The sequence below is a fragment of the Schistocerca cancellata genome, chromosome 6 (assembly GCF_023864275.1).
Source record: "Schistocerca cancellata isolate TAMUIC-IGC-003103 chromosome 6, iqSchCanc2.1, whole genome shotgun sequence".
NCBI classification, from domain to species: Eukaryota; Metazoa; Arthropoda; class Insecta; order Orthoptera; family Acrididae; genus Schistocerca; species Schistocerca cancellata.
The window spans coordinates 285,663,197-285,681,588 of record NC_064631.1 but is presented as its reverse complement, the minus strand read 5'-3'; the positions used below and the strand labels follow the sequence as shown (position 1 = coordinate 285,681,588).

At 37.2% G+C, this 18,392-nt stretch overlaps 1 protein-coding gene across 4 annotated transcripts in view; it reads right to left on the bottom strand.

The window, feature by feature from the left end:
- LOC126088526 (GATOR complex protein WDR59) overlaps nucleotides 1–18,392 on the bottom strand; it is a 271,830-nt gene that overhangs the window by 20,058 nt on the left and 233,380 nt on the right. For all 4 annotated transcript variants that reach the window (XM_049906688.1, XM_049906689.1, XM_049906690.1 and 1 more), the window contains one exon: nucleotides 3,579–3,732. In XM_049906688.1, the coding sequence (XP_049762645.1) occupies nucleotides 3,579–3,732 (154 nt within the window). The remainder of the gene's footprint in view (nucleotides 1–3,578; nucleotides 3,733–18,392) is intronic.

Here is an 18,392-nt window from a genome sequence, read left to right as displayed (position 1 = left end):
GATGAGGCACATTGCAATTCAAGTTTTAATGACACTCTTCAAGCAAAAACAGACAACTGCAACCCATATTAAGTCCCAGAGGTCCGAGGTATTACAACTGCAACAAACATGTACACAGAGCAAAAAGATGTTGCAGCAAAAATGAGGCACGTGGAAAATCTCCCTTGAAAGAAAATAGTTATAAGACATTCTTAATGACATCAGCATCAGCTAAAGCTATACACAAAGACTGGTACATGGATTCTGGTGCATCACCACATACGTCAAAGTACCCACATGATCTGAATTTCACAGCAACAGTGCCCAATTCACAAGTGGTGATGGCTATTAAAATGTACCCAGTAAAGGAACAGGATCCAAAAGCAGGCAGAGAGATGACAAATATTAGGGTAACAGACATGCTGTGCTCTATGTCCCTCAGTTAAGTACAAATTTACTTTCTGTCAGAAAAATAGTGAAATACGGCCACTTGGTCTTCTTTGATGATAGAGGCTATCAAATTCGTGATGCAGAGAAGAAATTGGTAGCTACAGTATTGTTAATCAACGTAATGTATAAACAGTGTTGAAGCAATGTCTGCTTCCTTGTCTAATAGTGCAAATCTATGGAAGATTAGGGATCTACACTCGGATGCGATGGAGGAATTACGAAAAGGTTTGGTTAATGGCATCATATACAAAAGAGCCATCAGTACTCCGTGCATTATGTGCCTAGAAGGTAAGCAAACTATATTTTCCTTCCCACATTACACTTTTAGAGCTCAAAGGATTTTGGAGATGGTACATTCAGATTTGTGTGGTCCCATGCAAACATCATCAGTTGACGGAGCTGAATATTTTCTAACTCTGATTGATGATTTTTCAAGAGTAATAAATACCAAGTATCTGATATTATTCGCAATTTTAAGAAATTTGTAGAAAATCAGACAGGTGAAAGACTTTGTACATTATGAGCTGATAATGGAAAGGAATATGTAAACGAATGGTTGATGGAATTCTTAAGGGGTGACCACACTTCCCTACATTAAAGAACAAAATGGTGTAGCAGAATAATACAATAGAATGATCATGGGGAAGGTAAGATGTGCGTTATCTGATGTGAAATTACATACAAAATTTTTGGGAGAATCAGTCTTCACCACAGTTTATCCCATTAATAGACCACCAACAAAAGCTCTGAACAATTTAACACCAGAGGAAGCTTTCTCAGGGAAGAAACCTGACCTCTGACATCTGATATTATTCAACAGTAAGGTGTATGTTCACACACGAAAAGCCAATTGGCACAAATAGGACAAGAACTGTGATCAGTGCATACTTATTGGATACTGTGAAGACAGTAAGGAATACCGGTTGTTCAATCCTGTTCATCAAAGACTTATAAAAGAAAGAGATGTAATTTTTAAAGAAGAAACAATTCAAAAGAGAAATGACGAGCCAGGAATATCTGATCCTGATCATTTGCAGGAACCAAACCAGATATTTATTCTGTTCACAATTAAGGAGAAGAACATTGAGGTACATAACGATTCAAGAGACACCATGCCATATAGTAGTGTTTCAGAAGAATTAGGCTCAGTTGAGGCACAAGACGATTCAAGGACTGCCACAGCAGATAACAGCATTTCAGAAGAATCAGACTCAGTCAAAATAAACAAAGACTATGAACCACCAAAATAAGTACTCAGAAGATCTTCCCAAAAAGCAAAACCGAAGAAGATGGATGAATGCATGTCCTATCACACTAAAGATTCTCACAAATCAGAACCATCAACTTTGGAAAAAGCATTGCAATCTAAGGTCTCACAGAAATGGATTGAAGAAATTCAGGAAGAATTAAAGTCACAAGCAGAAAATCAACCTTGGGAATTAGCAAGCCTGCCTCCAGGCAAAAAAAAGATATCAATGTCAAGCAGGTCTTTAAGATAAACAGAGACTTACAAGGACAAATAATCTGTCGCAAAACTCATCTGAAAGTTATGGAACGTGCACAAGTCAGAGGTTTGCATTATGACAGAGCTTATGTGCCAGTGATACGAAACAATTCACTCTTATTTATTTAATCTAGTTGCCAAATATGATTTTGACATTGCCCATTGTGACAGCTTTTTTGCAAGGTAACTTAAAAGAAGAAATTTATGTTAAAATTCCTACAGTTCACTACATGACAAAGACAGTTAAAGAGGAAGGCATTAAAAGACTTAAGGAAGCAGTCTATAGACTTAACAGGGAAGTTGCTGTTGGAACATTAAAATGGACAAAGCTGTACTAAGCCTGAATTTTGGTACATCCACAGCTGACACTTGTGTTTACTACAAAAATGAAATATATTCATTGTAGCAGTTTATGTAGATAACTTGCTAATTTTTTGCAACAAAAAACTGCATTTAAAGAGAAGTTAAAGGAACACTTTAAACTAAAAGACCTCAGAGATGTAGCTAGTTGTCTAGGAATCTGACTATCGAGGTTGCAAACATTGACTTTTATGGCTGGACCAGACCTATTATACACATTTGATTTTACACGGAAGATTGCCATCCAGTATCCATGCCACTGGATAACAGTCAAGTATGAGCTCACTAAATGACCACAAAGACAGGGAGAGAAAAAAATGCCATAAAGAATGCCCCATACAGAGAAGATAAGTGCTAGGCAAGATCTAGCATAAGCAATTGTAATGGTGAGTCGGTTTAATACTAACCCCAGAATACCCCACTGGCAAGCAGTAAACAGAATTCTATGATATATAAAAGGAATTAAATATATAAAAGAAAATAAATATTTCAAAGTATAATTTTCTAAAAATGAGGGCCATGAATCACAGGATACACTGATGCTGACTAGGCTGGGGACACTGCAGATACAAATCAACCACTGGTTTCTTGTTTGTGTCACAAGGTGCAGCAGTTTCACGGAACAGCAGAAAACAACCAATGGTAGCTCTCTTGAAAACAGAAGCAGAATATGTAGCATTAGCTTCTGTATGTCAGGAAGCACTTTGGCTGCAATGGCTGCAGAGAGAAATATCCCCTTTCCCAAAAGAAGACTCGATTAAATTGTTTTGTGACAACAAAGGTGCAATTGATCTGTCAAGGGCAAGTGGATACAAAGGTCGCACTAAACACATTGACACCAGACATAATTTCATCAAAGAAAAAACTGATTCAGGAGAAATCATGATGGTGCACATTTCAATGAGAGGAATGCTTGCACACACAATGATGAAGCCACTGCCAAGAACCAGACATTATCAACTAATCCAAGGATTTGGACTACTAAGCTGAAATGCTGAGAGGCATCGTTTCTGGTGGGGGTGATGGAAATTTCATTTAGTATCAATGCCTCTGCTAGAACATTCATCTTTGGTGTTGTTGCAATGGACAGTTTTATATATCTGCTCTTTTGCATTATTTTTTGTTTTAAGTCTAACCATGTTACTTTTGTTCAGTGAACTAATAAAAGTTCGTTATTTAGTTTCACACCAGAACTGAATTTTCTGACTAAACAGTGCAAGGCCTCCAGCTCAGAGTAACAACGAATATTTCAAAAGTGTAAGATACAATAAATTGAAAAACTTACCTCGCACTGAGATGCGGCAAATCACACATTGAAAACTTAGTCTCTTGCACAATGAGCAGCCAGGTCCTCGTATCTGCTTGTTACAACTTGTGCATTCAGTGAAAAACTCAACACCTCTATGTGGTTCAGGTGGTGTACACAGATACTTCAGTACCTGGAAAGTTACATTTGAGAATTTCAGGTTACAGGTATAGAAGCCAATAAAATATGATCCAAACTGAAAACAACTTCATTCATTTGCAAATTGCTATGAAATGAAATAACATTATTGACAACTTGTGGCGTAAAATATCACCTTTGTTACAGCACTGTGTTAGCGAACATCTACCTAACTGATGAATGATGATCATCAGAGTGAAAGTATTTTTTATAAGTTATTTTGTTTAGGATAGTTAACTGTTTGGGAGTCACATACACTGGTTGAGCAGTTATTCCATAATGCAACATACTGGCTCGGAGAAGCGAGGCGTGCCACGGAACAGTGCCTACCATGACAATTAGAATGGTGTCATGGAAGCTTAGCAGTTAGATGGTTCAAAGCTGTAATTTGTGCATATCATACAGATTCAATAGAATGACAGATTAATGTACCATATTTACCCGAACATAAGACGACCCTGAATATAAGATGACCTATCCCCACCCTTTTTAAAAAGGATCCTTGAGAACATTTATTTTTAACGTATTCTGACTGATCAAAGTTACAAACTTTCTCTGCCTCATCAGTTAACATACACCTATTCTAAACTTATGCCATTTATTCATTGTCTACATTATGATACTACAAGGAGAAATAAAATAAACAAGAAAGTTAGTGTAAACAGATTCTATCTCTTCACTGGCTTTTTTGTTTACTTAAACTATTGTCTGTGGTATCAATATTTTTCAAAATTGTCATCATCCCACCAGAACAGCTGTGAATCTTGTATCTTTTATTGTCACAAATATTTGGCTGTTTCATCCAAATATGTTGTGATTTCTGGAAGGTGATTCCGATGAGACCTGAGAACACAGCCTTTTCTTTCCTTCCCCCCCGCTGCCCCCCCCCTCCCCCCTTCCTGAAAACATGGCAAATTTCACTTCTATACTGACATGAGAATGTTACAAATACTTCCAAAAATATTGTCTGCCTGCCACTCTCTCATTGGCTGTGTAGAACCAGCAGCTGGCACACCCACAATCGGTCCCGTCATACTTCCTGGTGAGTGTCGATAATATTGCTGCACCAAGCATATAAGTACACCACTGGCCCCAATCTACACTTTTCGCACATCCTGCAGAAATGTATGTTATTGTTGAGTACTTGTTCAATTTTAAAGTCAGTTCGATTTCAAATGCAAGTAGATTCAGGCAAATTGCAGTTTAAACATGGTAGATGTTCATAAAAAGCCAAAGTACACAATGTACTTTCCTATGGGTGGCAACATGAAGTAATTTCTGCTCGCTCACAGCCATGCTTGTTTCCTGTGTCCCATCCAAAATTCTGTAGTGCTGTTCGTGAGCAGCAGTAAAACTTGGACATCAGTATCTTCTAGAGAGCAGGTCACATGTAACAGCAGCAACTAATTCATAAACAAAAGATCGAAATCACGATTCAGTCCCATTCCCCAACCCAATGTTTAGTTATGTCTGATGATACTATCTCAAAAATGGGTCTTTCCATTGTAACTTATTTTTGCGATAACAATTGCAGTCAGTTTAATGCAATTTATTTCATTTTTTAGACATTTAATCCTGGAATAATTTTCTTTCTTATTTCATCTGAATATTGTAGCTTGCTCCATAGCAGATTAAAAGCTGGCAACGTTTTTCCACGTTATTCTAACACATAACCATCAACCAAATTTCTCATTTGCAACCCGAGTGGCAAATCATTATAGTTTCTCATAGACAAATAAAGTATTGACTTGGGTACAGAATCAAGTAATGGTTTATAAATGAGAAGATTTTCACCTTTGAATGTTACCTTTACTTAAACACCAGCTTAAATGTATGTATATGGTACCCATACATATGAGAAAATTTATTAAAAAACAATTCAAATACAATAAAAGTCTGTAAGTTGATAGAATTTAATGACATTTCCTCCCGTATTTCACAATATTGTCAGTTTTTAAGCACACCATTAAATTGTTGTAGTCACTATTACATAGTTTCTCATGTCTCCTTTGCACTAGTGCCACGAGTCAAATTTCACATGACTGGTGGAGCGCGGTTGACTGTATCGAGCACTTCGGCATATTCGGAAATCAAAGGGCCTATCTGAATGCAAGCATTGTTTGCTTTGCCCTATCCTTTTTGACTGTTCAAAATAAATTGGTATGAAATGTTCAATAGCCAAGGCTTCAGCTGTAAATGTATGACAATCTCTTTACTAAACAATGTAAAAATGTTTACCTCAATAGCAGTTGCATAATCTGTGAATATAAGACGACCCCGTATTTTTTGAATGACAAATCCAGGGAAAAGACCTTGCCTTATAATTGGGTGATATGGAATGTCCACAAACTGCATATGCAGTATTAACTTATTGTAACTGTAGGATCAATATAATCATATTCAGATGAAGGGCTTTCTATCATTGGTGGAAAATTGAAGATACATAAAAATATTATGAAACTGAAGCCACACTCCGTTGCCTCAGACTGCAGTTTTGTGTGTTTGTGTGTGTGTGTGTGTGTGTGTGTGTGTGTGTGTGTGTGTGTGTGTGTGTGTGGGAGGGAGGAAGAAGGGGGGTGGGTCTATTTTTGATGAAGGCCTTACTGGTCGAAAGCTTTATTTGTGAGTCTTTTTGTTGTGCCTATCTGCAACTCAGCATCTATGCTACATGCTGTGGTAACTTTCTTTTTCGTAATAGTGTTACATTTCATCCTGGATTTTTCATTGTTTGAAGATATATAAAATCAAACAATGGAAAATCCAGGATGCGATGTAACAATATTATGAGAAGGAAAGTTGCTACTCACCATATAGTGGAGATGCTGAGTCGCAGATAGACACAACAAAAAGGTTTTCACACTTAAAGCTTTCGGCCAACGGCCTGTGTCAACAATACACACACACACACACACACACACACACACACACTCATGCAAACCCCACTCACTGAAACCACAGTTGCCTGAGACTGAGATTGTGTGTGTGAGTTGCGTGTGTGTGTGTGTGTGTGTGTGTGTGTGTGTTAACAAAGACCATTGGCCGAAAGATTTAAGTCTGAAAATCTTTTTGTTGTGCCTATCTGTGACTCAGCATCTCCGCTATATGGTGAGTAGCAACTTTCCTTCTCATAATATTGAAGATATATAAAAGGTTTACAGCTTCCTGTACAGGAGAAGCTACAGAATTGAAGAAATCCACATTTAAGAAAAACCACAAGGTTTGTCCGAACAGTGAATTTAGAAGCAACAGTCCAGAATTTCACAGTAATGGCGATTGTAATCTAAACAGACTGCTATATCATGGAAGACGACACTTCAAGATAAAGATGCAGTAATACATGGAAGGAAAGCTCTATATACTGTCACAGTGTAGGAAATTAAATTGTTTAGTTGTATAGTTTCATTTTTATTACAGTTGTGTAACATGAGACTGCCAGACTCTTAAAAATCACAAGGAAGATATTTAAACAATAAAAAATTCTAAAAGCTTATGAATAATTAAGCAAATACACATTTGTCTACCAAAAGAAAGGTAACTTCCATAACTTGAAAAGATAGAGGAATTACTATAAAAATCTTATGGCATAATATGGCTGTGAATAGCTTGATTATCTTCTGTATTGCCTTGGCTAGTGTCCAGAGGTTACCACCTTATTTCTATACATGAACGAGCATTTAGAGCTTCGATCGCATGACAACAATAATAGTGTCAAATAGGCTATTCAGTCCCAGGTGCCAAATCAGGTGGCAGATTTTTATGAGACTGGAATTAAGAAGCTAGTTGTTCATTATGGTAAGTGACTTAATAGTGGTAGAAGTTAGGTGGAAAAGCAATTAAAGTATAAGATTTCATGTTATAATAAACTTTTTTTAAACATGTCTTGTGTTTATTTAAAATGAAGAACATATTCATTTGAAAAACATCCCCTTTACATAGTGCCATATTAAAAAGCAATCTTCTTTGTCATTTCCAGTACAATTTAACTGGAGTATAATTCTCAATCCCACACAAAAGAATCAGAAGTGGAAGGAGTTACTTCCATTTCATTCAAGTAGAGCCACTAACATGAAATGAGATGGCCTATTGCCATCTTGTTCTCAGGACTTACTGAAATCAAAACTGAATGCCAGTCTAAAATTATTCTGAAGTGTCTCATGTACTTGAAGTTGAAATTGTTCATTTAAGAAATTGAAAGTAGACCTGAAATTACCTCATCAGTCAATTTGAAATGAAACACGAGAAACACTACCCAAAAAAATAAGATGCAGTGTTCGGTAGTGGTACTAGGCTTTTTTCCCCATATTGTATTGTTTTGATCACATAGACTGGAAAATAGGATATAAACTCTGAAGTACTTTGATTTCTGAAGACTCTGAACTCAATCCCCTTGAGGTAAACAAAAAAAAGTCTTTCACAAAAATATGAGTACAGAACAATCAGTGAAGACATGTTCAAGTGTTACATCACTGTAGTTTGCATACTTGGGCATTGGTATTACTCTTTATTGATGCATACAGTAATCCCAACAATAGTATCATGACATAGACTATTTGTGCCAAGCAGACGTGAGAACTAAGCGTCACACAATAGAAGGTCTCTTGCAACACTGGTGTTGGCAAAACATGAAAATCTGGTATCCCAGCTCCAAGAATTTGAAGACTCATGGGAGAGTATGGAACTCGCACACACATGCTAGGCAGAGCTGGTACATGCGCACCCGCATACCTCGCCACACTGCAGTGCAGGCCTCATCTTACCGCCATGCCACACTTCTCTCACCAGCAAATGATTGACCGTGGCAGTACTATGAGTTCTGCCAAGATTTAGTGGTGTGTTCACTTCACACTCATATCGCTAGCTGTAACACAGTGTTGTTCTTGTTGAGTAGAAGGATAGTGTTTCAGAAATGTTAGCAAATATTTTGAAATGCTGGCGACAACAATCAGGTAAAAGAACAAGTAAATTCAGAGTTACATAAAATCCAGGAACAAGTCAATAATGTGGAAAAACAATGTGAGGATAGTCACATTGTAATGGAAAAAAAATAAGCAAGGAAAAGATGTGTGTGCAAAATTTGGAGTGCAAGTGATTATTAAAATTACTAACCTGTAAACTAACACCAATCAGTTTGGAACAGATGTAGATGAACGACTGTGTAACCATGAAGGTAGACTAAACAGAGTAGAGCAAAGTGTTAATAACAGTAGTGGTAGTGTAATATCTAATGATGTAGTAGAATCATCCGAAATTGCGTATGTGACTCATTGGCAATTTTTACAGTTTGATCCGAGTGAAAATGTACATCCGAATGAATTTTGGAGTGATTTTGAGGACGTCTTGCCCAAATCTTGGAACGATAAACAGAAAATTCATTTCATTACATCAAATTTGATGGGGAAAGCTAGAATTTGGGGAAATTGGGCATCAGATAAATATGACAAATTAGAGGAGTTTAAGCAGGGCTTTTTTGAGGAATATTGGGGCAAGAGAAAGCAGATGGAAATTTTGAACAAATTTTGGTCCGGGGAAAAATATGATCCAAAGAAAGAAATATTAAAAGATTTGTGCGAAAATGGGTAATGACTTTACTGTATTTGAAGTCAAAAGTGGAAACAGAACAGGTTATTATGGGAACAGGGAATAAGTTGCCCTTATACTGGTGAAAAAATAATATTGGCACCTAGGGATGATATTGACAAATTTATTCATTATCTGGAGGGAGTAGAAAATAATTTGAAAGAGGAGGAGAGTGCAAGAAGAGATTATAGGCCTCTCGTTAGGCAGAGTGAAAACAGAGCCTAAGTAAATGTAAACAGAATAGGAGTACAGATCTAATAATTACAGAAGCAGGTATCGAGGGCGAGGGGGTCCTGTTGGAAACAGATATAATGACAGAGACAGAAACATTCAATACACACACCAGCAATCAGCTGCCAGGGCAGAGTGGTGCAGACCACCAGTCGAAAGGAATGTCAAGGGCAATGGCTGCACAGAAGAGGAGGAAAACTAATGGCACTAGCATTTGCAGACTGAATCAGCATAATTTAAACCCGCTAGCAAAACCTTTTGTACGGAAAATACCAGCGTAACATCTTGTGGGGTGATGTGGTAGAGATAAATATTGGAGAGGAGAGGGACACTGTAAGAAATTGTGTTTTTCAGGGAAATGTAGTCCAATTTTGTGAGGGAAAAGATCAAAACAGTGATTCAAGAAACCAGGTTTATGAGGAACAATTAGTAGAAAGTAACTATTCACAACAGGATGTATAGATAAATGTGCACTGCAAAGCAGATGAGGGGCTTACCGTAAACTGTGGAATTAGCACAAACGGTATTGTTAGCACCAGAGGAAGAGTGTAATAGGGCTGAGGAAGTTTAGTATAGATTAAATGGAGTAGTTTTAGATAGTGAGGAAGAAGAAATGGAAGAGGAGGAAGCAGGGAGTAATTTTGTAAATTCTGACAACACCATGGGAAGGGTTGCAGAATCTGGTGGTATTATTAAAGAAGGGGAGTATTTAAAGAAGTGTTTTGATTTATCAGTAGCGGACAGACTAATGAAAGCTGCCACAATTAAAGAAGAAGAAGAAACCCCAGTTAGCATGTGCGTAATTTCCACAGGAGGTGTAGGTTTCTACAGACGTGATGTGGTTCAGGATTTGTCAGAAGACCCTGATTCTGAATTCAGAGAAAAACTACAGGACAACCTATAATTGAAGTGACAATTTTTAATGAAAAGGTTCCTTGTTCATTGGATAGTGGTTCTGATGTATGTGCAGTATCACAGTGTTTTGTAAACGTTCTCCCTGCTAGTAACGAGGTGGTTATAATGCCAGTAAGTGGCATAAATATTATGCTAGCCACAGGGAAAAGCAAAAACGCAGTTAAACATGAAATTATGCTACCGGTCGGGATTGGTGAGATAGAATTGGAACAGAACTTTTTAATAATAAATGGATTAAGTGTTGAAATGCTGGTGGGTGCAGATTTCTTACAAAGGTACCAAGGAAAAGTTGATTTTGGAAATAATGAAGCGGTCATTGTGGTACTTGGAAGAACAATAGTTATTCCTTTCTCTGGAAAAAGACAATGTGTATCCAATGAGCAAAATGACATTCTTATATGGTATTGCAGAATGAAAGAGTATATTGAGGGGTATAATGAATATGGTGAAAGGACGGAAGTAGATCTGTCTGAGGTAGAAAATATCAGGATGAGAATTGACGAAAAAATACAGGAACTATCAAATTTGACTGAAACACAAAAGAATGATTTAAAACAAATTCTGAACAAACATCAGGAAGTGTTTTTGGACCAGCCGGGATTAGTTTGGGATTATGAATGTTATTTAACTGTAAAAGAGGATGCACGTTTCTTCCGAAAGCCATTCACTGTTGCTGTAGTACATAAAGAAGCAATGAGAGATGTGATTCAGAAAATGCTTGAATGGGGCATTGAGAAAAGGGAATCAGTGTGTATAACAACCCATTAGTTGTGGTACCTAAAAAGGATTGTTCAATTAAACTTGTTTTGGACACTAGAGCTTTGAACATAATAATATTGCCAGAGAGTGATAGGCCTGAAAATTTTTCATGTCAATGGATGTAACTTGTGGTTACTGGAACCTATCCTTAGCGAAAGAGTCTATGAAATACACAGCTTTCCTGTTTGAGGGAAAGTGCTATCAGTATAAGGTTGTGCCCTTTGGGTTAAACGTTAACGTTTGTGCATTTGTTAGGACAATGTCCCAGGTGCTAGGTGATTGGTTGTTAAGAAGCATTACTGTTTATGTGGACAATGTGTTGATTTCAACTCCCACTTGGGAAGAGCACTGTGTGTTGCTGGATAAGGTATTAGATGCAATCGAAAAGGGTGGAATGAAACTCAAATCAGACAAAATGGAGTTTATGAAGAAAGAAATAAAATTCCTGGAGCATATTGTTAGTGGAAATGGAATTATGCCTTAACTTGGAACAATTAAAGCCATTAGGGATTATTTAGCACCTACTACCCGAAAGGAATTAAAAGGTATGCTTGGCCTTTTTGGATTCTGTCGAAAATTTGTGCCGGGACAATTATTCAATGCACCTTGTCTGAGGCAACTGATAAAGAAAAATGTACCATTTAGATGGACAAAGGCGTATCAGAGGGCCTTTGAAGAACTTAAAGAGGTGCTGTTAAATAATCAGATTCTAAACCATCCTGACTTTGCCAAGCCTTTCTGTCTTGGGTCAAGTGCATTTGGTTATAGTCTGGAGGTGGAACTGTACCAAATTGAAACAGAAGGAGAAAACCAGGTTCACAAAACGATCGCATTTGCTAATTGATCATTGCAATAGGCGGAAAAGAAATAAAGTATTTCAGAGCCGGAAGCTTTAGCAGTTATATTTGGGTTATAGAAATTTGAACATTACGTATTACGACATTAATAGTTTACAGTGACCATCGGGCCTTAACCTATTTGTGGACATGCCAACGTAAACAAGGCAGACTGAGGAGGTGGTCAACGTATCTCCAGCAATTTGATACAGAGATAAAGAACATAAAGGGTTCAGAGAACATTGCCGATGCATTGTCTACAAATGTGAAAGAAAATGGGCCAGAAGTAGATCCCTTAGGAAAGGGCTTAACAACTGGCCGGTTTTGAGCGCGAGTACTCGCGTCTGCTCAGGTACGTGCTCGCGAGCAGGTGCAAGTTCGCGGAGTAGGGAGGGAGGGGAAATGCGTGCGCACGTATGATTAGCACCGCAGCGTGCCTATTAAATTCGCCCCGAATGTGTAACGTTAAAAGTACTACGATCAGCTCTAACAGTCACTTCGCTGGTTAAGAATCATGTCAAGTCGCCGTTGTGTAACCCCAACCGTGCTTTCGCAGTTCAACCCCCATTACGAGGAATTGTATCTGTTTACAGAAGAAGATGGTGTTGCAAAATGTTTAGTATGTCACAAAACGCTGAATTCTTTTAGGAAATTTAATTTGCAGCGACATTATATGTCATACCACGCAAAAGACTACGGAAGTGGAAAATGTGGTGGACCAGATCATGCACAGGAAGTTATTAAACTTAAAAGGAAGCTATCCGAAGAAGATCTGGATGACAAAGAAAAATCGACTGAGGCAGCTCTCAGAGTGAGCTACAAAATTGCTTTGTTTTTAGCGAAATCCCTGCGCCCCTTCACTGATGGCGATTTAATAAAAGATGTTTGGTGTTGCAGCGGAACATTTGTGTCCACCTCAAGTTGAACAGTTTCGGATTGTGCCATTATCTGACATGACCATTATGCGTCGCATACAGGACATGGCAGACGACGTCCAGAGCCAGCTTGCAAATATCTATAAAGATTTTATGGCGTATTCTCTAGCTCTGGACGAAAGTGTTGATATCACTGGAACAGCACAGCTTTCCATATTTATTAGGGGTGTTAATAGAGATCTTCAGGTGAGGAAGGAGCTCCTCGATGTAGTAGCCATGAAGAACACTACAACCGGAGGGGATATTTTAAGTAGTGTTGAAGAAAGTGTTGAAAATACAGGATTGTCATGGAATTCTTTAGTTTCAGTGTCTACAGACGGTGCACCAGTGATGACAGGGAAAAAATTAGGTTTCGTTGCGCTGTTGAAGGAGAAAATGCAAAAACTGACCGTGCCGAATGAAATAAGGGGCGTTCACTGTGTGATCCACCAGGAAAACTTATGTGTAAAGAGTATCACTCTAAAAAATGTGATGTGTGTTGTTGTTCGTACAACCAATTATATAAGGAAGCATGGGCTACAACACAGACAATTTAAAAGCTTTCTTGAGGATGTAGAAAGCCAGTATGGTAGCCTGCCTTATTACAGCGAGGTCCGCTGGCTTAGTCGTGGCGAATTATTAAATCGAATTTTTGCCTATTAGATGAGATAAATATGTTCATGGAAATAAATAACATGTGTGCTCCTGAATTGAAAGAGCCTTCAGGGAAATGTGATCTCGCGTTCTTAGCAGATTTAAGTAACCATCTGAATGCTTTGAACATTTCACTACAAGGTAAAGATCTGCTAATTACTCATTTCATAGATCGAATACGAGCTTTTAAAATGAAATTGACACTTTGGGTGAGTCAGCTGGAAACAGGAAATCTAGCTCATTTTCCTAAATTATCATCCATGCAAGATGTTCACAAAGACTGTGAACGTTATTCACATTTCAAGATCTGACAGCACTAGACAGTGATTCTGATCTGTTCTCCTCTCCATATTCAGCGAATATTGAAGAGATTTGTCCTGAGCTGCAACTAGAAATTATTGACTTGCAGTGTGACAGAGAATACAGAGACAAATTTCAGAAGAAGAAAAACATTTTGGAATTTTACAGACACTTCCCTCAGGATAGATTTCCTCATTTGCACAAACTGGCGGCTACAATAATATCAATGTTCGGTTCCATGTATGTTTGTGAATAACTGTTCTTTGCAATGAAATGTAACAAGACACGCCTGAGAAACGCATTGTCTGATCGAAATTTAAACTGCACGCTGCGCCCACAATGCACAAGAACAATTACTCCGAACATAGACGCAATTGTAAAGGGCAAAAAGTACAAGATAACAGAGAATCCCACACTTCAGTGACACCTTTTATTGTGTAACAGTTCACAAATTAATACGAATGTAGAGGCATACACTAAGCTAATAAAATTATGTGGCACGTGTACATTCTCCTTTATTTGTTTCATTTGTCACAGTAATAATTCGTGAGTGATATCCCTACAGGTGGCCGCGGATTTACTTTGACTGGCGGCAGATGTTGTGTGCCCCACGTGACTCTCCCCACTCTCTGCTCTGGTCCGGTAGTGGGGGTAGTGTGCTCGCGCTGCTCCATGCTCGCGCCTTGCTGCTCACAGCTTGCTCCGTGAGCACATATGTTGTGAAGCCCTGCCTTAGGACAATTGGAATGGAGTGATGTTTTGCTGGCACCAATGCAATTACAGGAAGAAGGACTGCTTAAACACATTTGTAAAAACCTCAGGAGGGAACAAAACCAAGATGACAAAATTAAATTGGTAAAAAGAAGGCTAGCTCATCCAGATTTTCAGAAAATAGGGGAATATTACAAAATATATCAGGATATTCTACTTAGGCGAAGAAAGAATAATGAGGAAAATTGGCGTATCTGTTTCCCAGAACAACATGTGGACTTGTTAATAGATTATGAGCATGGAAAGTATGGGCATTATGGAGCCAGAAATTGTATTGCAAAATTGAATGAGGTAGTAATTTTCGATAACATGTGGCGTAGAGTGCAGAAAAGGCTGAAACCTGGTGACAGATGTCAGAAGGTACAAGCAAATAATAGGATCATACAGGGACAAATGTATTCTGTATAACCTCAAAATAGGCTAGAACTAGTAGCTATGGACGTTTTTGGTCCTTTACCAGTTTCAAGGGGGGGGGGGGGGGGTTTGAGTACGTATTTGTACCGGTGGATGGATTTATGAAGTATATGAGGTTTTGTCCTATAAAACAGGCAAACTCCAAACTGATTGTTAGTAAACTAGAGAAAGATTATTTCGTAAATGTAGGGGTACCGAAAGCCATGTTATCAGATAATGGGCTGCAGTTTGTATCCAAGCGATTTGAGGAATGTCTGAACAAAAGGAATATGGAACATGTAAAAATGTCAGTCTATTTCCCCAGGGAAATATGTGTGAAAGAATACTGAGAGAACTAAATCATCACTGTAAAACATATTGTCACAAGAAGCACTCAGCTTGGGCTAACTACTTAGAATATTTTGAAGAAGTGATTAATCACCTGAAACATGAAGCAGCTGGTTTTGCACCGGTAGAACTAATGTGTGGAACTAGACCAAATAACTTATTGTTTGACTTAGTAGAATTTCTCACTCTTACAGAAATGGCCATGGAACAGAAAAGGAGGATAGCAAGGGTGAATGTAAGAAAAAAGGCTCTGGAGAGAAAAAGAAGGCACGATGCGAGGGCATGTCCGACAAAGTTTTCAAGTAGGTGTCTAGTGGTGGTGAAAACAAAGGAAAAATCTAAGAAACTTATCGCCTAAAACCAAAAAGTTTACAGATGAGTATGCGAGACCCTTTAGAATTGTGGCCAAACCTCATGCCAATGCCTATAATTTAGAATATGTCAAATCGCACAATCTTCTAGGATAGCAAAACATTATTGACTTAAGGAGATACATACAAAAGGATGATGGGGACAATAGCAATTAACAAGCCTCAGGAAATTGGAAATTTGTGGTAAGTTCTATGGGACCAAACTGCTGATGGTATTGGTCCCTAGGTTTACACACTACTTTATCTAACTTAAACTAAATTATGCTAAGGACAACACACATACACCCATGCCCAAGGGAGGACTCGAACCTCCAATGGGGGCAGCCGCGCGAACCGTGGCAAGGCGCCTTAGATCGCACGGCTACCCCGTGCAGCAAGCCTCAGGGGACGCACGTTCTTTGCGTTATCAGATGTTTGACGAACACGAGGCATCCCGAGTTGTTGACAACATTATTTCCTTTTTGTTTCGTATTGTCAACCTAACTCTTCATCATTCAGAACTTCTTGCTATCTCCTTTCCTTCTTCCCTATCATAGTGAGAAAGAGTAAAAGACAGTTTTAGAAGTAGATGACTAAAAAACTAACCCATGTGGGTGTGGAATGAAAGTAATGAAAAAAAAGGAATAATGATAGGAATAAAGTAATGTGACTATGTAATAAGTGATTTTTCAACAAATTTTGAAACATGTAGAAATGTTGTTGTAAGATGTTTTTAGTAAAGGTATAAGGAATGTGCTTATTAGAAATAAGTAAATAGATTACATATATGATGTGTGTTTGAGAGTTAGAAGTTGGCCATAAGTGATTTTCAGTATTTTCAATAATTTTACACTCTCTTTGTATAATAGCTTATTTCCTGTAAAGTCATGAAATTTAAATAGTAACTGTAAAGAAATATTTTTTTCTGAAAGGAAAAATTAATAGAGAAAATGTTTGTAAATTTTTTGGAATAAGTATTGCTTTTGCAGGAACTTGCTTAAGTAATCTATCACTAAGAAAGGCATAAAATGATTTGTTGAAAAAAGTGTAAAGTAGTAGTGCCAATTTGGGTACTGTTAGTGTTTTTGAATAATGGTTAATTCATCTTTTTTACTGAAAGTAATTAATACTATGGGAGACTATGGTATACAAGATGTTGGATTGCAATTAATATGGAGTTGTCCTGGGAAAAAGTTTTGTGAGAAGAAAAAAAAAACACAATAATTTTTGAATGAACTAAAATTTTGGAAGGTTCTTAGTAAAATTTTGCCTTTGAATTTGAGGACAAAAATTGTGGACTATGACAAATATATATGCCTAAAGTTGGGAGACTTAGACATACTGTATTTTGCAGGTACAAAAACTTTAAAAACCCGATATGAGACTAGAAAAAACCTGATTTAGGACTGAGGGCTGGACACTGTATCACAGTGGCGTGCCTTTAAAGCTCCCCAAGTGTAAGTGTGAAAAAGAAAGTTGGTATCCGCCAAATGTTTGAACAAAAAGTAAAGTGTATATAAATAAAGGATGCTCCCCAAAGCAATTAAAATAATATATTAGGTTTTATGAACACTAAAATAGCGACTGTAAAGTATTTAGATATAAAATGGATGCTCACCAAAGCAAATAAAATAGTTTATTAGGTTTCATGAACACTAACATAGCAACTTGTAAAATGTTTGATTCTGTTCAAAACAATATAGAAATGTTTAAAATAATTCTTCATAGGAAAATTTAACTTCAATGGAAATTTGATTATTTACTGATGTAAATGGTTTGATAAATAATTTTTTTAATGTTAAAAGAAGAAATTTGTATGAAAGATATTAATTCTGAAGAAAAAAGGAAATTTTGTAAATTAATTTTGTTATTCGCTATCAAGTCCAAGCCTTTGAAATTTGATGTAACAGTGAAGGAAATTGTAATGTAATTTTTGACATTTTGTTAATTTAAATTTTTTTTTGTAAATTTTCATTAGAAGCCCCTTAGTTAAATGTGTCAGTGTAGTTAAAGAGTTCAGTAATAACATTGCCATTGTAAGAACCTCAAATGCACTCAGGATTAATTTTAGGTTCTTAGGTGGTGTGTAACATAGCAAGCTATTATGAAATAACATTTGATGCAGTAAGGCATGCAGCTGTGTAGCATGGTGACTTCAGGATGGCTACATTTTTTCTTCGCTCTGACTCACAGCGCAGCTGATGTTACCAGCCATGAGAACTGTCTCAAGTAACATTCAGTCGGTACACAAATTCATATCCTCTACGAATGCAAATAATCTATAGTAATTATCATCTGAGTTTGTTCAAACTTGGTACGCAATCTTTTGTTATTAAGGAAGGGATCCTATCAAAATTTCAGATTTTTATCTATTATAGTTATGGAGATTGAGAAAATTACTTAAATGACCTAAAACTGACACTCATGTTTCAAAACTCAGTTAGGAACAATAACCAAATGTATTTTATCATCATCTGAAGTCATAACAAAGCTTGCAGTATATAAAATCACTTAATTGGAATTTTATTTTCAAAACTTTAATTACTCTATGTTACGTAGTATAAAAATAATTGAAAATTATTATTTGCTTATTATTTTGTTGTGTGA